The 23,390-nt window shown below is 30.4% G+C and overlaps 1 protein-coding gene and 2 long non-coding RNA genes across 6 annotated transcripts; 1 reads left to right on the forward strand and 2 right to left on the reverse strand.

Annotated features, from left to right (window-relative positions):
* Window positions 1-1,183: 1,183 nt before the first annotated feature.
* On the reverse strand, window positions 1,184-2,428 carry LOC115880366. Of its 2 annotated transcripts, XM_030897577.1 has the most exons (3): window positions 2,341-2,428; window positions 2,131-2,261; window positions 1,184-1,987 (listed from the first exon to the last, which is right to left on the reverse strand). In XM_030897577.1, exons 2-3 carry the CDS (start codon window positions 2,235-2,237, stop codon window positions 1,453-1,455), a joined length of 642 nt encoding a protein of 213 aa, XP_030753437.1. In that variant the 5' UTR covers window positions 2,238-2,261; window positions 2,341-2,428; the 3' UTR covers window positions 1,184-1,452. The 2 variants fall into 2 exon arrangements, with proteins under 2 accessions (XP_030753437.1, XP_030753436.1); XM_030897576.1 differs by lacking the exon at window positions 2,341-2,428 and having other exon boundaries at window positions 2,131-2,334.
* A 4,406-nt stretch (window positions 2,429-6,834) lies between these two features.
* LOC115880391 lies at window positions 6,835-11,052 on the forward strand. Of its 3 annotated transcripts, none has more exons than XR_004049857.1 (7): window positions 6,835-7,078; window positions 7,300-7,460; window positions 7,763-7,898; window positions 8,431-8,565; window positions 9,152-9,286; window positions 9,873-10,007; window positions 10,870-11,052. It is a non-coding gene; the product is annotated as an uncharacterized LOC115880391 (long non-coding RNA). The 3 variants fall into 3 exon arrangements; XR_004049856.1 differs by having other exon boundaries at window positions 6,835-7,007; XR_004049858.1 differs by having other exon boundaries at window positions 6,835-6,992.
* Window positions 11,053-14,196: 3,144 nt separating this feature from the next.
* On the reverse strand, window positions 14,197-15,770 carry LOC115880407. The gene is made up of 2 exons (XR_004049873.1): window positions 15,314-15,770; window positions 14,197-15,181 (listed from the first exon to the last, which is right to left on the reverse strand). It is a non-coding gene; the product is annotated as an uncharacterized LOC115880407 (long non-coding RNA).
* Window positions 15,771-23,390: the final 7,620 nt, after the last annotated feature.

Consider the following 23,390-nt stretch of genomic DNA (forward strand, 5'->3'; position numbering starts at 1 on the left):
TACAATTTTCTGAATTTTGATATCATACACTCTATAGCTAACATTAATCGTTTTTGAGAAAAAAAAATTAACATTTTTGGAGGAAAAAGACTACCTGTCAAAAAATCTGTATGGCCTAAACGACAAATTTAGTCATTACCACAACCACATGTGGCTATCTATTTCAAAAATTAAATTCTTCGAATGTCATATATAATATTGGCCGTATAGCTGTCATGAAATTGAGCGATTAAAAAATTACCATAAATCATTTTTTTTTCAAATGGAAACCCACTCTTTTTATTTCACTAGTGAAAAGGTTTTTGCCCTTTATAACTAAATAAAGATTACCGTTTATAACTAAATCTTAACTAACTTAAAAGCGATTTATTTTAGGTATACGAATATGTATAATGAAAAAGTAACGAATTAAAAAACCTTTTTATTAATGAAATAAAAAAAGTGGGCTATGATAATTTTTCAATAACTCAATTCCATGACAGCTCTACGTCTGTAAAAGCTCTCCGATTTTTTGCAACATTCCTGATAAAAAAGTCCTTAAAAATCGTATAATTTTTTGCTGCCACCTATCGGATAACTACGACACTATAACTAAAAACTTATCAAGAGCCATATTATATTTAAATTAATAATTATAAATTGACTATGCTAAACAGAAATATTTTACACATTATTGTTTGTTCATATTATAATAAAAGTATTTATGTAGTTTTTCATAATTAACCTTTTTTTGGAATTAATACTTATTGATTCCTCATCAAAAAATACAAAAAAAGTTTCAATAAACATGGGTATGGAAATGCATAGTTTTCCAGTTACAAGGTATTAACACTTTAAAATCAGGTTTTTTGAAAAAAAAAGATGAAATGAAGCATTACAAACTTACTTGAATGATTAATATAGAGTAGAAAATTAAAGTCTAAAGTAAAATAATAAAATTATAAACAAACAAGTGAAACAAGAAAACATTTGATATTTTTACTTTACTAGAGTTTTCTTTTTGATAACGCTAAATAAAACCTCATTCCGTTTTGATACAAATATAACTATATGCTGCCAACTATGGGAAAACTATGACAATATGACTAAAAACTTATCAAATGCCTAAAAATGATTAAATAGACATATTTTACACATTATTGTTGTTTGTTCAAAATAAAATAAGTAAATAAAAGCATTTATGTAGTTCTTCAAAATATAACTTTTTATTTGGAATAATTATTAAAGAATAAACTTATATACTAACATAATGTAGTATAAACTTATAACAAGTTAACTGAACGAATAATAAACGCAATATAAAATCAAAGTCGAAAATCAGAATATCAAACTAAAATAATGAAATGAAGCATTACAAACTTAATTGAATTAATAATATAAAGTAGAAAATTAAAGTCTAAAGTAAAATGATAAAAAATATAAACAAGTGAAACAAGAAAACATTGGATATTTTTACCAATTTTCGGTTTTATTTTTGGTAACGCTAAATAAAACCTCATTCCATTTTGATACAAGAGGCAGGCGCGTTCTATGTAAATCAACTCTAAGTTCCATAAAAAGTTTTACTAAACATTGTATTTCCTGCAAAACTTTAATCCTAGTTGAGTTGGCTTTCTTATCGCATTTTAATAAGATATGTTGTTCTGCAATGATGTTCGCTAAACCATTCTTAAAAATTTCTGATGAATTTGTTGGCGTATCAAAAATCGAATGTTTGGATCTGACTTTCTGTTGATAATACCTTAAATATTCCAAAGTGACATTGTAAGGTAATGCATTTGAATAGTATAGATAGTAAACTAGTTTCTGTAGTGCTTCATCTAGTTGTTCATCGGAATCTTCAGGTAAGATTTTAAATAGAGGATGGTTTGCGACTCTTGTTATAGTTTTTGTTTCATGATCTTCAGATTCGTTCCTGTGTTTATTACGCTCAGAATCGGAGAAGAACTGAATACCACAAAAGTGGCAAAACAGTCTCTTAGCAGCTCTAAAAAGAAACACACCTAAAATTCCTTTCCCTAACATATCTAATATTAAATTCTTTGGAAATTATAATAAATTACGTAATCCAATAAGAGAAGGACGTTGCCACTAAATATGTACAATACAACTAACATTACAATGGATTACCTCTTATGAGTCATGGTTTCTATATGTTCCTCCAGAGTGGAATCATATTTGTCGCAAAAAGTACAAGAACCCCCTTGAACAGCCTTTTCGGGAATTTTAGATGACATATCCAACAACCACAGTTTGAATCGCTGATAAAAATTCTCAAACTTAGGTCACAATAAACAATAACTAATACAATCTATACTATAAAAAGTACTGAAACCTAACCTGTATCTCCAGAAAATTAAATAGTAGAGCTGTGTTCAATACGAATGATCTGCTACAGAGGAACTATTCTGTAAAAGCTGCTGATTTTGATCAATCGAAAATCATATAATTATATGCTGCCATCTATTGGATAACTACGACACTATGACTAAAATTTTAACCGTTTAGGCAAGGGTTTAGGTCTTTGAATAATAAATGTGTAAAATTGAGACACAAATTATTACATAAATTTTAAACAACGATTTTTTTGAAAATTTGCGGAAATTACTACCACCTTTGATTTTTAAATGGCACCCTCGGTATTTTTTACTTTATTCGATAGAAAATGACACTCTGAATAGAATGACATATCATATGTCAACTTTTGACATTTTCACAAATGCCCCACATATGGTTTATTTCTTAGACAAGGAAAGAGAGAGGACAGCTAACACGCTTATTCTCCAGTGAAAAATTTTTGAGGCCAAAATTTGATCGGCGGCCATACTTTGGTGACAAGATTTCGAGGTGACACCAAGAGAATTTTTATGTTTTTTGTGAATACTGTTTTGTTTTAAATTTATAAACTGTGTTGTTTAGTATGGTGAGATGTTCGGCGTATGGCTGCAAAGGCTGAAGCGAGAAAAAAATGACTGGAATTACATTTTACAGGTAAAAGTTGATGCACAACTTGTGCTATGTAGCCATAAAATGTACATTTTTTTCATTATAGCAGTAAAAATATGTAAAATGCTATTAATATGTCTTGTACCACATCCAAAACAAACTATTTTTATTAATTCCAAGTAGTATTTTCAATATCCTATATTATAATTAATGTTTGAAACTATAAATAATGCTACTCAGACAGGATTTCTCCAGTGGCGTAGTTCTGCAATAAACATTTTTTTATATATTTTACATGTAAAAAAATGTATAAAGTATTCAGTATCAAGTTATATATTCGGTATCAAATATGTAAAATAATAATTGTAGACTATAAAAAAAACATGAAAAATTTTGGTTATAAAAAATCTATATGTATAGTTGTTACATAAAACTTAAATTTACCTGTCAAGATGGGGAATGTCATCGATCGTCATTTCCAAACAAACAGGATGCCGTTGTTTTTCGATCATTCGGTATATATGTATATACACGTTTAGAACATATATATTTACATTATTTTTTATTTAATTATACATTATACACACGTTAATAAATAAATAATTGTCTTGATGGTCAGTTCACTGTGACTGTTAAATAAATTTTGCATTATCGGCTTAGATATTCTAATATTATAAAGGTGAGACTATAAAGCACAAAATTGTATATGCATTACTCAAAAATAAACGATATATTAGTTAACGTTTTAATAAATATTTTTTATCATCTAGGTACAAGCTATAATTTCTGATGCTACGCCATTGGAGAATTTCGAGTGGTGACAAGTGGCCTCACTCTCAGCTGCCGTGTTACCTGTCCCCTCTCTTTCCTTGTCTAAGTCAATTCCGGTGAAACCGGAAGTGACCGAAAACATACCAAATCTTGTTGTTTTATCTAAAAAATAAAAAAAAGTTATAGGGGTGAGCCACTTTTGAGACGCACCCGGTATATTCTGAAAGTATCTAGGTCTAGAACCAACTAGAATCTTCGAAGTCTCGTTGAATATGTCTCTAGAGGTGCCAGACGTCCGGGATTTACGGGAAAATCCTGAATTTCGGTATGTTGTCCATTTTTTTTGGAAAAATCGAAATAAAATTGAAACTTCTACACTCTGTATCTCCGAAACTAATCATTTTTTTTAACTTACGAATTTTTTTACTTATTTTTACCTGCAGAATATGCTGCTAAAATTTCTGGAATACAGTTCTGAGTTCTGACCACCCTGTATATGTTTACTTAAATGTTTTAGCTTAAAACATTAACAATATTTTATTTAATTCTCCTTGATATAATGTATTGTTTTCTATTCTTTTAGAGTCACATAGCAGAAAATAAGGACGAAATTCCCATAGTCTAAGAGACTTACAACAAACCCTACGCTAGAGTCTATGACGAGGCCAAACTTCTAACTGATAAGGTACACACCTTAGGCCCACACTACTATAAAAAATACAAAATTTACTGACTTGGTTTTACGTTAGATCTGACAACTTTTTTTATTGTTTATTTATTGGATTATTAATAACTCTAATCATTTTAATTTCTAGATACTTCTGGCACACGGGATCTACCTGACCGACGAAGACTTAGATCTGATTGCTGAGAGAAATACGGGAATCTCCCAAATAAAAAATTGCTGAGAGAAATACGGGAATGTCCAGATTCCAACACATGTGTCAAATCTGGACTGTGCGACGTCAAAAGACTGTTAGAACGAGACATCAAAGTTGGCCTGGGTTCAGGTTAGTTATACTCGCTTGTTCCTTGTTATAGTCTGTATACAGGGTGACCCATTGTGTTTTTTTCTTCGCAGACGTATCAGGAGGGCCTGTCCCATCAATAAGACAAGCGATGAAGTCAGCTTTGGATACGTCAGTCCATCTGTCGTTTATTAAAAATAATTATGACCCTCTAACGTACGATCAAGTATTTTGTTTGGCTAATTTAGGCGGCGCTTGTGGTATTTTTTCTTTTATTTATTTTAAAACGCCCTTTTTTAATTAATTATTTTTTATTTCGTTTACAGTACGTCACTTGCAGGACCAAATTGGAAATTTTGCTGTTAACAAAGCTTTCGATGCTCTGATCGTTGACGTTGATGTTGAGACCTGTCAGGTTGATGACGTTATTAGACCGCACGCCACTGGAAATACTTCAAAAGTTTGTTTATTGCGGAGATGACAGGAATGTGGTCACTCTTGTAGTCTTTATGTGGCTGGTCACATGGTAAAATAAGAATGTTTTTTTTGTAATTTAATTTGTTCTTAAGTTTTGTAATAAAATAATATATCTACATATATAAAATGCTAATGTTTATCTGTGTCGTCTCTACTGAAGTAACGACTTGCTCTAGAAAGTTGCTTTTTTTACTAAAAGATAGCTAATTAGCTCTTCTAAAAACTGTCGTCGCCGGATTTTTTGTTTTTCATTTAATTAAAAAAAATAAAAAGTTTTTTTTTCTGATGCCTTGGCGGATGCGCCAGACTTCAACTAGTAGAAATATATGTTTTATTTGTTTTATTTTGAGGGTCCAAGTTTAAAACAAGGATTCGAAATATATACAGGATGTGTCTTAAATAAAGTGCCAATATTAGTAAATTAATATAATAAATTATAAAAAATGTTGGAGTATTTGGATCTCTTTTAGTGTCGTAACTATAGAGTAAAGCTGTAACCATGTGGTAATACCGTATGAAAAAAAAACGGCGTCCAGTTGGCTTGGAAATGAATATCAATGACATTCCCCGTTTATAATTTCACATGTAAAATGACAGTGATTTTCATTTCATAGCCATCGCTGACGCCGTTTTTTTTTCGATCCTATGGTATATCAGAAATTAAGAAATTATACAGTGGGAAAATTTGCGGTGACCGTGCAGTTCTAAAAATTTTTCTAAAATATACAGGAAAATTTAAAAGAAAATGAACGATTCTCAACAACTTTTTTTGCGCAAAAAGCCTCATAGACGTGTTCCTGGGGTCGACATATACCACCCCTAAAAATATTTACACTTATTTAAGGCTCACCCTGTATAGGACTGTATTTTCTAACTATTTATTAAAAAAAAACTGTTGAAAATTTTTAAAAAATACCCTGTATATTTCTTATTCATTCCATCATGCCTAGTATGAGGTTTTTTTTAATTAATCACTACTTTTATTGTGACTCCCCCTGATTTATAGCACAGATAACATTGTGTTTTATCACAGAATAGAGAATTATTCTTTATACTGTGGTTTTACTATGTTATCTGTGATTGTAGTAATTTTTTTGGAAGTAATCATAAACAGTAGTCAATATAAAACTAAAACAATGGAAGTAACTAAGTTATTGAGTTTTTAGCGAAATACCAACTTTTTATATGAATATCTCTATTTCTCAAAATAATTTTTACCTTGTTGGTTATCTTAATGTTTTAAAGAATCTTTAAGAATCGCAGAATATATTAACAATTAATTTATTCAAATATTTACTTTATTTAACTCTAAAATAAGAATATTTAGCAGCTTTTTCAACCAAACTTTTAAATTAATGCTTTAATTTTACGTTCATAGATGGCGCACTTTAAATATTTACCGACAAACAGATTTCTATATTTTATATCTCGAGCGCCACCTATGTTGTGATAGTGGTACTAAAAAATATTGTAGCGACATCTGTTTATTACTTTCTGAACTAACGCAAAGTCTGGTGCCCTCTATATATCAAAAGCAAAACTAATTCTGCGTTTGCGCCATCTATGAGAATTTCTGGGAACTTATTTTCCGTCTCTGTCTAAGTTTTCTCTTTCGCACTCGTTGCATCCTTTTTTAGTGTTTTCTCTGTCTCTCTCACACTCATTAAAAAATTCTTGCTTGTCGTTTTGGGACATAAACAGAACAAAGTTGATATAAAAAATTAACATTTATTTTTATAGAGTTAAAAAATGTTAATACATAGGCAGACAAAGGATAAATATATAGTTATATAATACACAAGCACATCTACAGTACTTGAGAATAACTCAGTTAGTTGAAAATGGGTATTTACATTTACATATTTACACAATAATAAGAAAAGAATCATCCCTTTGAATTTGAATGTTTATCTCATGTAAGAGTTCACTTCCTCCTCATTTTTTAATAAAGTTGACTCAAAATTTAACACTCGCGTAGTACACACTATAAAATATAAAACATAACACTATTCATTACAATGTGGTAATTGTCTTATAAAAGATTTGAACTGTAGAGGTACATAAGTTTAATATAAAGTAATTTAAAGGTTTAATACACATTTATTACAGCATATCTATATCTTTTATTGTTTTATAGGGATCATTCTAATACTTACAAAGGATTCTGGTCTATAATAGAATGCAATTTTCGTAGAAGAAAGCAACCATATCTTTCAAGGATGAATGAAGTTACGTAGGAAGTCTGTTGTAGTTTAATAGAACTTTGTTGGGATCAGTCAATCATTGCTTCCGTTTAAGGTAAGTAAAAGAATATATAACCATAGTTGAAGCAATTTATTTTGAGTAAAAGCATTATTTATTTCAGTCGTAGTGAAGTTGTTAATTAAAATCAATTCTAGTATCTTGGCAGTATCATTTATTCAAGCTAATTACTGACTTATTATAATATTTTCTTACTTAATTGACTACCTTTATGTATTTGCTTGAATGCTGTAATTATAAATATATATATAATGCTTTTTTCTTTAAAATTTCTTTTTAAATTTGTTTATGTCTAGTATGACGATCTTAATACATATTAATATTTTTTTATTTCACAGGATACATATAAAATTAGAGTCATTTTCTATGGACACAAGGAAGAAGGCGAAATGCTACATAATATCTTCATGAAATTCACTGAAATCATACCGGAATTATTTGTATTTGCAAATCGAATGATGGACCATCAAACAGGTAAAGATTTCTTACTTTTATTCCAATTTAAATAAACAGTTCCTTTGTGTAAATGTTGAAAAAATGCATCATAAATCTATGATAATTTTTTAGTGATAAAAATAACATATTTAGTATTGCATTACTTGTAAATTTGTATTTGAAAGCACACTTAAATACAAATACATCCAATTTGCTTTAAATATAACGTGTATTGTTGGTTGCATGTACAGTCAGGGGTTTAATAAAATTATTTCCAGAAAGTATCATTTATTAAATATTTCTTTAATTATTTATGATTTAATCTTTTTCTTTAAAAGTTAGATATCACAAGCCAACTGTGTATTATATATCTATTTTATTACATAAAAGCAACATGAATTATCTAAGTTAAATATCCAAACTTACAGACCAGATCAACTACCTATTTCATAGTATGTTGAAGAGTAATATATGAAAAATTATTAAATATTATTTATCCGTCCCTCCATTGCCCATAATAAAATAATACTCTTATGTTATTATTTAGATATTATAGTCTCTTTATTTGTAGGACTCCATAATTATTCAAGGTTGTCTAAATAATTTGTTTATGGAATAAGAAACAGACAAAGGACAATGACTGGCTAAGGATATTTATTCAAACAGCAGAAGATATAAGCAGTCATAGTTGAACAACTAACTAAAGGTAAATATTCTGAGAATATTACTGCAAAAAGCAAATACTCAAAAATAAAAATAAATGCGTTTTCTTTAATGGCATATATACTATAATTCGCCATTGCTCCAATATTTTGATTACTTAGCATTATTATTTTAGATATTATTGACCAAAATATGAATTTGAATAGAATATTGTGCTGATTGAAGCAAAAAAAAATGGTGTTATCGCCCGTCATTTCAAGGCTAATTTTTTCCTCTAATGGACGAGGTGTGCGAACACTCTGTATATCATATACCGTTAATGAGAGTCTCGTTTTTTCTGAATAAGGCTTCTAAACTAAATATTTTTTATCAGCATTAGAAAACTAAGAGTCTCTTCTTGACGAAATGGTGAATGCGCTTATTAAAAAATGTTTTAAATTTCTTGAAATTAACAGACTTTTATTTGCTTAGCTAAAAACAATAGAGCAACTACCTATTTCAATGTTTATTGAAGAATGATATAAGAAAAAATATTAAATATTATTTATCCTTATCCTCACTGCCTATAACAAAATAATAAATAATACTCTTATTTTATTATTTAGATATTATAGTATCTTTATTTGTAGGACTCCATAATTATTCAAGGTTGTCTAATGAATTTGTTTATGGAATAAGAAACAGACAAAGGACAATGACTGGCTAAGGATATTTATTCAAACAGCAGAAGATATAAGCAGTCATAGTTGAACAACTAACTAAAGGTAAATATTCTGTGAATATTACTGCAAAAAGCAAATACTCAAAAATAAAAATAAATGCGTTTTCTTTAATGGCATATATACTATAATTCGCCATTGCTCCAATATTTTGATTACTTAGCATTATTATTTTAGATATTATTGGCCAAAATATGAATTTGAATAGAAAGATATGTTGATTGAAGCAAAAAAATTGGTGTTATCGCCCGTCATTTCAAGGCTAATTTTTTCCTCTAATGGACGAGGTGTGCGAACACTCTGTATATCATATACCCTTAATGAGACTCTCGTTTTTTTTCTGAATAAGGCTTCTAAACTAAATATTTTTTATCAGCAAAAAAAACGAAGCGTCTCTTCTTGACGAAATGGTGAATGCGCTTATTAAAAAATGTTTTAAATTTCTTGAAATTAACAGACTTTTATTTGCTTAGCTAACAACAATAGAGCAACTACCTATTTCAATGTTTATTGAAGATTGATATAAGAAAAAATATTAAATATTATTTATCCTTGTCCTCATTGCCTATAACAAAATAATAAATAATACTCTTATTTTATTATTTAGATATTATAGTATCTTTATTTGTAGGACTCCATAATTATTCAAGGTTGTCTAATGAATTTGTTTATGGAATAAGAAACAGACAAAGGACAATGACTGGCTAAGGATATTTATTCAAACAGCAGAAGATATAAGCAGTCATAGTTGAACAACTAACTAAAGGTAAATATTCTGTGATTATTACTGCAAAAAACAAACACAAAAACAAAAATAAAAAATGTGTTTTCGATGACATAATATACAATACTACAATTCGCCAATGATCCAATATTTTGGTTACTTACTATACTTAGCAAACTTATTTTAGATATTATTGAAATCAAAATATGAATTTGAATAGAATATTGTGCTGATTGAAGACAAAAATGGGAGTTATCTTTCGTAATTTCCCAGCCAAATTTTGTTCCTACTGGACGAGTTGTGTTAACACTCTGTATATCATATATCGTTTTATAAGAGTCTCACTTTCCCTGAATAAAGGTTCTAAATATTAGTATTATCCTTGTAAGCAAGGGTATTATAAAACCGAGGGTTTCTACTTGACGAAATGGTGAATGCGCCTATATAAATATTTTTATAAAACTCGTGAAATTAACAGACGTAAAAAATGTAAAGAGATAGCATAAATTCTGTAATTTAAATAGTAATTTCCTACAAATGCATGTGTTTTATATATTTTAACTTATAATTCGATTGATATAATACCGTATTATCGAAAAAAAAACGGCGTCAGCGATGGTTATGAAATGAAGATCGCTGTCATTTTATATGGGAAATGTCATCTATCGTCATTTCATTAGGTCATTTCACAGCCATCGCTGACGCCGTTTTTTTTTCTTCGGTCATACGATATATGTACCTATACCTGGAGTTTTTCAAAGTTATGTATAACAATAATAAATATTATTTATTGTTAAACAGATTGGTGTTCAACTTAGAACAGCTGAGAGTTTCGGCTCTGTTGGATTTTAAATCAGTGATGTTTTACTACATAATTTAAAGCTAGTTATTTTTTTTATTACAGGTTTGGATCTCTGGAACACATCATCTCGTAAGCTGATTAAATGGACCCGTTCCTACATTCCAACGACACTGCAAGATACCCATAACTACCAAGGCTGGCTTTTATTTACTTTAATATAATTTCTTATAAAATATTTAGTATTTTTAGATGACATTATATTTAGCATAATTACATTTAAATAAATAAAACTTACAGACCTTTTAAATTGATTTTTATTTATTGTATAGGACCTCTTCGCTCTTATATGATCCTGGTAGAAATCGAAAATATTCTTTGACTTTTGGCAAAACTTGCATAAAATTATTTAATTCTCTTCAAAATATTAAGTTTCTATCAGGAAAACATAAAGAGCAAGGAGGTATATATGGGATCCCAAGAACCAAATATATTCCTCTTCACATTGAACAAAAACTTTTAATCCTTGTCGAAAATCACTGACTTCTATCAGGAGCACATAAGTGTGAAGAGGTGAGGAGTAAATTGAGTGCCAATATTTACCTTGTCGCTCTTATGTGCTCCTGATACATATCCGAGAAAATTCAATTTTTGTGAAAGACCGCACGAAAATGTGTAAACCGGGTCAAAAATCGCCGATTTCTATCAAGAACGCATAAGAGTAAAGAGGTAAGCAGTAAATTTTGTACCACACGTAAATATATCATTAATTAACGATTTTTCTACTGGCTCTAGCACTTCGACCTCGTTTCCAAACTTCAACCCTTAATATCTCGGAAACTATCAGGGTTAGAGAGGAACGGAACTCGGCTTTCAATAGGCATTTCAACCCTCTATAAGGGCTCAAGACGAGTGCGCGATCGGAGACAAAAAAAATTTTTGGCGAAAATTTTTTTTTGTCTCCGATCGCGCCCTATTTATGCACCCTTATAGAGGGTTGAAAGGCGAATCGAATGCCGTCTTCCCTTCCTCGATATCTCTTATAGTTATGGCCGTTTTTCGAAAAAATCTAACTCGTTCGAGCTCGTTGGTCAAGTCCTCTGATTTTTACCAAGTGGAATTTATTTTGACTACCTTTTATTCAAAACTGACGCTTGGATTTTCGATCAGGAGCGGGTTCGTACAGCCTTTGACAAAAATTGAATTTTCTCCCATATGTATCAGGAATACGAGCGAGGGTGTAATATTAAGATTGAAGCTGTGGTGTAATGGTAGATATTATTTTTATATAAAATACTGCCTATTTCTGAACAACTTGTTTATTATTAGAATATATATTATTTTTGTGATAAATAACTTTTTCTTTTTGTTCAGGATTAGACAGTTTTTAGGTTCAATTAAACTCATTTATTTTTAATTATTATTTATTAACATAATTATTATATTTTATTAACAAGAGTAACATAAAAAGTACATTAAAATCCAAGGTGTTGATGGACATGCTGATGTCTATGTGGACGTAAATAAATCTTCTGGGTACCCTTCGGGAAAGTCTTGGTTCTGTAAGGAAAATATAAAGAAATAATTAATTGTTTGTTCACTAAAGTGGGCCTCACACGATCAGTATTATTGATTGTATTGGATATTGTCACTATCCCAAAATACTTTCAAGATTGCCAAAGTATATCGGTATACTGACAATCACATCAGTAAGTTTTCCCTCACACAGTCCATATTACTGACAGGACAGTTATGGAAATACTGTCAATAATCCTGGTCGTGTGAGGCCCGCTTAACATGCTTGATTAAAATCACAATTAAAATCTATTACTTCTATGACATTGCATTTTCAGTAAATTAATAGAGCAGTAGGTATTATATAGCATTTTTTCGTAACATAGAAATCTTTTTTATAGCAAATAACAATAACTCAATACAAGAAAAAACACGACTAAGTTGACTGCATTTGTGTAACTGTGATTCTTAATTAAGGAATATTTTAATTATGACATTTAAAACGTTAAAAAACTACAAATTAAAAAAATAAACACTAATACAGGCAACTCTACATACACGTAATTGTATTTTTAGTTGCCTATACACCAATAAAAAGTGCGCCAAAATGCTATATTTAAATTTAATCATTTATACTAAAATATTTTATAAAATACAATAAAATTGGGTGTTTATTTAACATAATCGATTTAAAAAAAGACACCATGTAGTTTAATTTACCTAATAGCTTCAACTTCAGTGATGAATTTCATTCTCAATTGATGCCACCAACCTAGTGGCATCTTCAAGAGGGACTCTTCAGTGAAAATGCAGCTTTCCCAAAAAATTCTTGTTCCAAAGCAGTACTCCATTAAAGAACTCAATTTAAAAAAAAACGAGAGAAAGAAATAGAAGATTTCACAGAATCAAGATAAATAAAATGAGATAGAAATAAAGAGCTAGAGGTATGTAGAGTTGAAAAAAATTGCATAAAATGTGTGATGAATTTAGAAAAGTCTCAGAAGAATGACACAAAAAAATAAAATTATATACATATAAGACCTTAACTTTCAATGGAAGAGTTTTTAGAATTGCTGAATGATGCCATTCCCACAAGGAAGAAAATATGGGGGACAAAAAGTAACTTAGAGATATGATGCATTGAAAAAGAATAAAAAAATATAATACAGGGAATAGATATGTTGAAAGTTGAAATACTATGTCTTAGGAGGATAACAGAATAATGAATAAGACAAACAAATAGAAGAGTAAATGATGATATTCCAATAATAAAGAAACTATGAGTGAAAAATAATAAAATAAATAAAAGGGATGAGTGGGAAAATATGCCACGAAAATGAGGGATGGTTTTAGAAGAATAGGATGAAAATTGATAAAAAAAACAATAATTCTATGCAGACAATATAAATGTGTTAAATCATTTTCTAGGTATGCAAATATATAAGACAATAACTGGGAAGAGTTTATAGAATTGACGAATGATGATATCCCAAAAATAAAGAAAATATGACAGACAAAAATAGTGAAATAGAAATAGGCCAAAAGCAAAAAAAAAAGAAGTATGTGGTCAATAAGAACTGGAAATTTGATCAAAGACTATGCTTAGCCTCCTCTAACGAAGATCTAGTCAAAATATGACATCAAGCACATGAAATAAATCCTCCAGAGCACCAAGTTCGCCCCCCCTCATCCGATTTAACCCTTGTCCGACGATTAAGCCTCACCAGTCAGTTCCCATCCCAGCTAAGCAGCCTCGTCTCGGGTCGCCCTCGTCACCCATCGAGCGGACATCCACCGGGACCCCCTACAGGCGGACCCCCCTCATCATCTTCAATGTGTCCGATATCCCGCCCCCTGCCTCTTCGAGGGTCACGGAATACGTGCACGAAGAAGTCTCGGAGCTTGGGTGCCAGGTCGTATCCGGCCGAAGCCTCTAGCGTTAGAACACCTAGCTCGTAAACCAGAGGGTGGTGACTCCCTTGGGTACCTCTGCATGCTACACAGGTCATCGATGCCCGAACATCAGGGTTAGGGGGCGACCCGGGTCTCCTCTTTTGCAGGGAGGCTAGCTGTGATGCTCTGGAGTCGATGTTACTCAGGAAAATTCATTGGAAAATGGACTAGCAAAAACACAAGTGACATCGCCCGACTCAGATTTTTTTGAATAAATGGCGAATGCGCCAGGAATTTATTGGAAAATAGTCATCATTGTGAGATTTTTAAGTATGTTATTGTGTTTTTAAGTTATATTTAAACACAGGCAAACTAAAGAGACAGAATCCATAAAATTATAGCAATTCATGACATATGACCTCAGAAAAACGACATGAAAATAAATCCATCAAAACTAAAATTTTGTACAAGGAATTACACAAGCAAAACAGTATTAGAAGAATGACACCATAAGAAAAATAATAGAATTAAAAGAGACTTATTGAAATACAGGCAATAAAATATTTTAAAGAATTAATGAATGACGTTATTATTCCCACAATGGAGAAAATATGGGGCTATTATAGAGAAATGAAAGTAATCAAAAACGACTTGAAGTAAAATTCTAAATAGATAGCATAATATTTTACCAGTCACATAAGACTTATAGAAATACAGTCAAACGGATGCTGTATAGAATTGCTACAAACAATCATATATACAGGTCTAGCTATTATAGAGAAACGAAAGTAAATCAAAAACAACTTGAAATAGAATTCAAAGTAGCAAATGAAGTGGCAAAAAGATGAAATCCACTGATGAGAGTATTAGATACCAGTTAAAATATATTTACACAAAGGAATTAAATTTTAGATATGCATGTCTAAGTTCAGAGGCATTGTAATATTCATCAAAAAGATAAATGTACTGCTATGGAATTGTCTACATCCATCGATTTGTGGTGGGAAATCTGTAACAAAAGAAATCAATATTATTAGATTTTATTATAATTTATACCTAAATATTTTACAAAATATCTACAATAATATGAGGCGTTTGTCAAATATACTTGATTTAAAAAAAATATTTTAGTATAATTTACCTAAAATTATTCTATTCCTCTTCAATGATGAATTTCATCCTATTCCACTGTTGAATGTTGAATATAATCAACCTAATGTCATCTTGATGAGGGTAGTTGAACTGAAGTGCAGCTGTCCTTGTCCAAAAATCCTTGTTCCAAGGCAGTACAATATCCCATTCATGAATCGAAAACTATACAATGGCATCAACAGAAATGAAATCAAAGACTTGGAGTCTTAGAAGAATTACAGTAAAATAAGAAATAATACACATAAAGAAGAGGTTAAGAAATAAAATTAGAAGAAAAACAATAAAGAGAAAGACCGTTAGCCTCGTTTGATAGCTTCATACCTCTTAAAGAAAAGTGAAACTTTGTGAAATGGATCATATGGAGAGGAGATCCTAGGATTGTCTGACTGAAAAGATTTGCTAGTTCATTTAGCGTTACCCAGGGTGCACCACGTGGAGGCGAACTAGCTTTGCACCCCCCAGAATGAAGAAAAATAGATGAACTTGAAAAAGTTCCAGAAAAAAATGTATATACCTAAAAAATGTACATATAAAAAGATTAGTCAGACAATCAATGGAAAAATTTATAGAACTGATGTATGATGACACTCCCATAAGGAAGAAAATATGGAAGACAAATAATAAAATTGAGATATGATTTGGTTGCAGAAATTAAAAAAAATGGAATGAAAATAAATTCAAAATGAACTATAATTCTAGACAGGTGATGATGACGAAATATGTCTTAGAAGAGTCTCAGAAGAATAACACAAAAAAGGTATACATACATATACAAAAAACTTATAGAATTTATAAAATTGATGAATGATGTTGAATGACATTCCCATAATGAAGAAAATACAGGAGAAAAATAGTGAAAAGGATATATGATGAATTGAAAAAATATACAAATGTACAGGAGAGTCATTGGAAGGGTATATACAGAATTGATGAATGATATTCTAGTAGTAAAAAAATATGGCAGACAAAAATAGAGAGGTAGGACAAAAGCAAGACGAAGCAAAAAATATAAATAAGTACAGGCGAATTGACAAAAAGTTATGCTTAGCCTACTCTAACGAATATCTCGTCAAAATAGGACTCAATTACATGAAGAAAGATCCTCCAGAGCATCAAGTTCGCCTCCCCCCTCGTCCGATTTAACCCTTGTCCGACGATTAAGCCTCACCAGTCAGTTCCCATCCCAGCTAAGCAGCCTCGTCTCGGGTCGCCCTCGTCACCCATCGAGCGGACATCCACCGGGACCCCCTACAGGCGGACCCCCCTCATCATCTTCAATGTGTCCGATATCCCGCCCCCTGCCCCTTCGAGGGTCACGGAATACGTGCACGAAGAAGTCTCGGAGCTCGGGTGCCAGGTCGTATCCGGCCGAAGCCTCTAGCGTTAGAACACCTAGCTCGTAAACCAGAGGGTGGTGACTCCCTTGGGTACCTCTGCATGCTACACAGGTCATCGATGCCCGAACATCAGGGTTAGGGGACGACCCGGGTCTCCTCTTTTGCGGGGAGGCTAGCTGTGATGCCCTGGAGTCGATGTTACTTAGGAAAATTCATTGGAAAAATGCAAAGACAAAGAGAAGTGACATCGTCTGTGGACGAGTGATTTTTTGAATAAATGGCGAATGCGCCAGGAATTAATTGGAAAATAGTCCTAATAATTATTGTGAGATTTTTAAGTGTGTATAAATTATATTCAAAAACAGGCAAACTAAACCAACAGAATCCATAAAATTATAGCAATTCATGGTAGAATTTTAGATAATAATAAATTTTAGATATTTTTTCTAAAAAAAAAAAAATTCATGGTATATGATCTGGGAAAAACTACATGAAAATGAAATCCACCAAAACTAAATATCTGCACAAGAAATTACCCAGCCAAAAAATATTAAAAGAATCAAATCAAACCATAAGAGAAATAATACATATAAAATAAGACTTATAGAAATGCAGTCAATGGAATATTTTATAGGATCGATGAATATTATTCCCACAATGACGAAAATATAGAAATCAAGCCGTTATAGAGAAATAAAAGTTAACCATAAACAAAACGAAGTAAAATCCTAAGTAAATGGTATATTTACCAAACAAATAAAACCTATAGAAATACAGTTACTCCTATAATCAAGAAAATATGGCAGTCAAGCTATTATAGAGAAATAAAAGTAAACCAAAAACAACTTGAAGTAAAGTTCTAAGTGGATGGTATTTTACCAAAAAGAAAATGAAATAGCCAAAAGCCAAAAACTGGCCAAAATTAAAAACAGATGATTTGAATTTGTCTATGATAATAAGGAATCATAAAAACGTAACTCAGAGACCCCTTGGATTTTTTTCCTACTTAATTAAATTTAAAAATGATGCAATGAATGCACTGTAATGAACATTAAATGCCAGTTGAAACATATTTACCCAAAGGAATAACATTTTAGATATACTTATAAGTCCTGATGCATTGTTGGTACTATTCATCAAAAGGATAAAAATGTACTGCCCTGGAACTGTATTACTCCATCGATTTGTTGTACAAAATCTGTAACAAAGGAATAAATAATATTACATTTCATTATAATTTATATATCTACAAATTTTACAAAATACAAACTACAAAATGATATTAGATATGTATTTATTAAATATATTTTATTGAAAAAAATAGTAAAAAAATTACAGAAATTTACAAATTTACCTAAAATTATTTAGTTTCCCTTCAATGTTGAATTTCATCCTCATTCCACTGTTGAATGTTGAATTTAATCAATGTAATGACATCTTCTTCAAACTGTTGCAGTTGAAGAGGGAATAACCAACAACTGCCACGAAGATAAAGCCTACTAAATAGAATTATTAAGTTATATTTTTACACAGTTTTATATACTTTAGTAATGTTAATAGTTAATATTAATTTCTTTAAAAAGTGATATACATAGTATTTTTAATATCTACTAGCTCATAGTGCATATAGTGCATTAGTGAGCAATAGTGCATTATAAAAATAATAAGTGCATTATTATTATAAAAACAGTAGCTGGATTTAAAATTTAAATTTAGAAATAAACGATGATACAATTTGTTCTTGGATTTAATTTCAATTTTTTAAAAGATTGGGTAGGCAATCAGGAAAATTAAGAACTAAACGAAATTACCTGTTGGTATTGATTAAAGTATATTCAATAATGTGACTAAAATAAATATAAACTATGAGAAATACAACTTTTTTATAAAATATGTATTAACAAAAAATAAAACTTACTTTGTTTAGTTTCAAAGTTGTAGTTGTAGATAGGGCTGAATTGTGTTATAGAAGCCCCCATTTACCATAAATCTTTGTCTCTCTATGCCTATTTAGCTTCCTGCATCGTATTTAACCCTTCGTCCACGATTAGGCCTCGCCATAGTCATTTCCAATCCCAATTAAGCACTGTTGTCTGAGATCTCCACCATATCCACTTCTGTGAAAGGACGCATGAAGACTGTGTGCTCGTGTGTGCTATTATTAACATGTCTAAAACAAAACAAAAAATATATTTAGCACACTCAAAAGTCACAATCTTCTACTAAAGATTAGTGTTTTGCATATGAAAATATATTTGTAAGAGTTTTTTAAAGCAATTTTTAATCCTTCATAATATCCCCAGTCTTTTAGAACAGCGTGACGAATACAGACATTCAAAAATCAAAACAAAATTTTTACTGATGTGTAAGAAAGGTTTCAAAAACAAGAAAAAAATAAATTCTAGTAGATCTTTTCCTGGCTAATGTAAATTATAATAACTATATGTGTTTACCTATGGTGTTTACCTTTCCTAAAATTTAAACAACAATACAACGAAAACAAGACATTTGCAAATGTGTAGTTTTAAAAAAATGGGAACGACAAAAAACCATTATGTAATACTCTATAAAATGCCACAAATAATAAAATATTTAGAATCAAATATATCCAAACGTTTAGAAAATATGTTTTATGATGTTAAAACATAGAAAATAGTATATTATTTTAAACTAGACATAGGAAAATTGATATCTGAAAAAAACTCCAGGCTCTGTGTTGGACTTGTTACGTCCAAATTCAGCTTAAAAAACAAAAAGTGAATTGTAATATGTATTTAGGTCTTCAATTATGTAGTAATGTTGCATGATTTTACGATAGAGAATTGCAGAGGACGCATTTAAACAATATTATAACGTAAAAATACTCTTAAATGCCAAGAGTCGCCATGATGGTTGGCGATAAAAAAAACTTTTAAGATCAGATAATACGTAAAATAACATGAAATAAACGGTACTTACTATTACAAAAGGTCGAGCAGAGCCTTAGGAAAAGATTACGAACCAATAATACCCAATAAAATCGTTTTTTCTAGCTAAAATTTCAAAAAAACCCAAGACCGGCCGGCATACGCCACTTTTCTTTGGTTAAAATTAGAAAAAGTATTAAGTGTAAATAATAGATGGCTCTTATTAAGCACTTTTTGGGACCTCGAAAAAGTAGATTTCTTTAATTTAATTTTGAAAACTAATAGTATAACTGTCTTCCGATAGATGTCACAACCGCCGAATAGTTACAGAACTCTATCCAAATTACATACCATTACTTTTCGCTAGATGTCACAGCATAACTTAGTTTTGACAGAAATCTTTTTTATTTTTATTATAGTATAACTAGTTAACAACTGATGGCGCCACATGTTATTGTAGTTTCAAAAAATGCTGCTACGATAATATTGCGCTGCAATCGGTTTCGCGGGTTAGACGAAAAATTTGAATTAACGCAATTTTCTTTTAGAGCTTATACAAACGTTTTAATTACGAAATTCTTAATTATAACGTTAAAAATAGATTGAGAACATATTCAGTTAGTTGAATTTGATATAAACAAGTATAATAAATAAAATTAGAGTAAATAAATATTGATTTTTCAATTATATCTTTAAAAATTCTGTCTTTATTTGATGCAATAAACTTGTTTGTTATTATTTTTATAATTTTCTTTTGTATTTTTATTCGTTGAATGCAGTAAAGCAAAAAAGAACATGGTTTTGTTGCGAAATTATAGTACAAAAAATCTATACTACCGTATGATCGAATAAAAACGGCGTCAGCGATGGCTATGGAATGACGATCGATAATAACATTTCCCATATAATTTTACATATAAAATGACAGCGATCTTCATTTCATAGCCATCGCTGACGCCGTTTTTATTCGATCATACCGTATAAAAGTACGTTCTTACAAATAGGAAAAAATGAAAAGCAATTTTTTCATCCATATATTTTTTTGTATATAATGTACACAGTACAATACAAGTGCTAGCTATCTACTAATTCTTATCTGGTCAGTAGATCTATTAAGCCTGACAATTACACTTAAGAGTCTAGAAAAACTTAAACGGTATCATCAATAAAAACTACACACACTGCCATCAGTGTTAATTAGAAAAAGGACACTATATTACAAATATTTTACACAAAAAACTCCATCGTCCCGTCCAAAGAAAAATAATACAATGATTTCATTTTTAAAAAACGATCGAAAAACGAAAATTCCTGTATACTCGTTACGATTTTTATAACAAGTTGATCTGGCAATAACGTAAACAAAAACAAACGAGCAATCGTCTCTCTAATTCTTCTTTTTTTCGTAGTATGGCACCTGTTGCTTGCGACACAGAAGCCACGATTAAGAAGTCTCCTGCATTATTAGTTTCTATTCTGTAGCCCATATAGTACGGCGCGCGTAAATGTATAATTTTAAATAATAAGTATGTACAAAAAATTAGGAAATAATCATGCACGTATTCCACTCATTCTCACGACACAGATATTTATAAATAGAAATTTACAATGGGGCGTTCTCTTAGGCAAAATAAACTGCAGAAACCCAAAGAGTTTAGTAGAGAGCATAGATAAGAAAATAATTATTTTTAATAAATTGTACTGAAGCTGTGGTTGGTTCCTTGTGAAACATCGTTGAAATATTAGTATTTTAATAAAACACGCTTTTAGATGTATCAAAAATCTTTTAATAAGAGTAACTTTAACTCTACATATATGTTTCGGCTTGTTAGGCCTTTTTCAAGAGTTTTTTAAGAACTAATCGTCTAACTACACTGTAACTATATATATATTTGCTATGGGGGTGGGTTCAGAGAGTTTACAATAGGGATAATAAAAAATGTGTTTAGAAATCCTTGTTGGTCGTTAACATTATTTTCGTTTTTGACAGATTTTAGTATTTCTAACTGTTCAATGTAATTTAAGCGTCTACCTTTTGTTTCTCTGTGTAGTAACTTAATTGAGTTTTCATTAATTTTGTGATTATTTACTATACAATGAGTTGCAAGACCAGAACTATGCTGGAGATTATTAATAGACTTTACATGTTCTTTAATCCTTATATCTAAATTTCTACCTGTTTGGCCTATGTACACGGCATCAAAATCATTGCAATCCACCCTATATACACCCGACTTATTTTTGACATTAGTTTTGTCTTTATTATTTAATAAAATTTGACCTAAATTTCTTTTATTTACGTTAATAGTTTTACATCCTATTTTATAGAGATTATTTTATATTTTGTTAGTTAAATTAGGAATGTAGTTTAAAAGTCGATAATTGTTATTGTCTTTAAAATTAGCGGAATAAAAATTTTTCATTAATATTTTCTTTTGTTTCTTCTTTAGCATATTATCAATAAGGGAACACTTATATCCATTGTTGATGGCGATTTGTTTAATAATACATATATGTAGAGTTAAAGTTACTCTTATTAAAAGTTTTTTGATACATCTAAAAGCGTGTTTTATTAAAATACTAATAATTATTTTATTGCGCTGGTCAAAATCAGTAATGTGTCACATAGTAGGCATAGAAATATCCACGTTTGACGTTTGTTTGCCTTCAAAATTGGAAGTTCAAATAAACCGTGAAACAGAACTGACACTGTCAAAACCAGTCTCGGTTTAGTAGATATACAGGGAGGTCCGAACTGTATTCCCGAAACTTCGGCACCATATTCTGCAGATAAAAATAAGTATTCGTTCGTATAAATGTATGCCCTAAAATGTGCTTAATGCTTAGTTTCGGAGATATAGGGTGACGAAGCTGAAGGACCAGTGTTGAAGGACCAGTACAACGTCACGTTCAATAATATCAGTTTGGGACTCGAAAACAACGACGTGCAATGTGTCAAAGACAACATCGGCAAATGAATGGAAAAAATTGAAATAAAAATGAAACTACTACACCCTGTATCTACAAAACGAAACATTTTAGGACACAAGTTTATATGAACTTTTTTACTTATTTTTATTGCTGCCGAAATTTCCGGAATACAGTTCGGATAACCCTGTATAGCTTAGGCACCAACTGAAATAATAATGTCTATGCCTTCCACGACGTAAGTTTTCGTTCAACGTCGACACAAACTAATACGTTAAAAATTTTACTGTCAAAAGTGACATTTAAGTAGATTTTTAGGTGTCATTTGTCAAACTATGACACGTTTCAGCTTTCAGCAAGAGTTTTTCAATGAAGATTCCATAATCCCTTGGAGCTGCTAAAGTTAATTTTCTTTTGAAACACCCCGTATATAATTTTTTTCGCCATCAATAATTATTATTGGAAAATCTTTCTTCCACTGTTACTAGCGTTTCCAATAATAAAATCTTTTTAAATTGGATATACATTTATGATAATTTGTTTAATAAAAAATCTCTTAGGTTTTTTTGCTCAAAGTCGAAATTTTTCTCACCAGAAATATGCAAATACTGATTATTAAACCTATATATAGTTGATTTTTTTATAATTTTGCCTTTTTCCCGATAACATTACGCACGACACACGCACACACACGTTCATAAGTCAATTATATACAAAAATAGTTTTAAAGCTATTTTTCTCCCTAAACAAAATAACGTAACCTAGAAAAACAATTAAATAAATAATATTGTTCGTCGATTTTAACTCTCTTTTCTGTTAATACGCTAATTTTTTTTTTTAAAAAAAATATTAGACCATAATCTACCTAGACTCTACTCTCAGTATCTTTGCTTCA

Source organism: Sitophilus oryzae, unplaced genomic scaffold, assembly GCF_002938485.1.
Source record: "Sitophilus oryzae breed Bouriz unplaced genomic scaffold, Soryzae_2.0 scaffold_1621_pilon_pilon, whole genome shotgun sequence".
Classification (NCBI taxonomy): Eukaryota; Metazoa; Arthropoda; class Insecta; order Coleoptera; family Curculionidae; genus Sitophilus; species Sitophilus oryzae.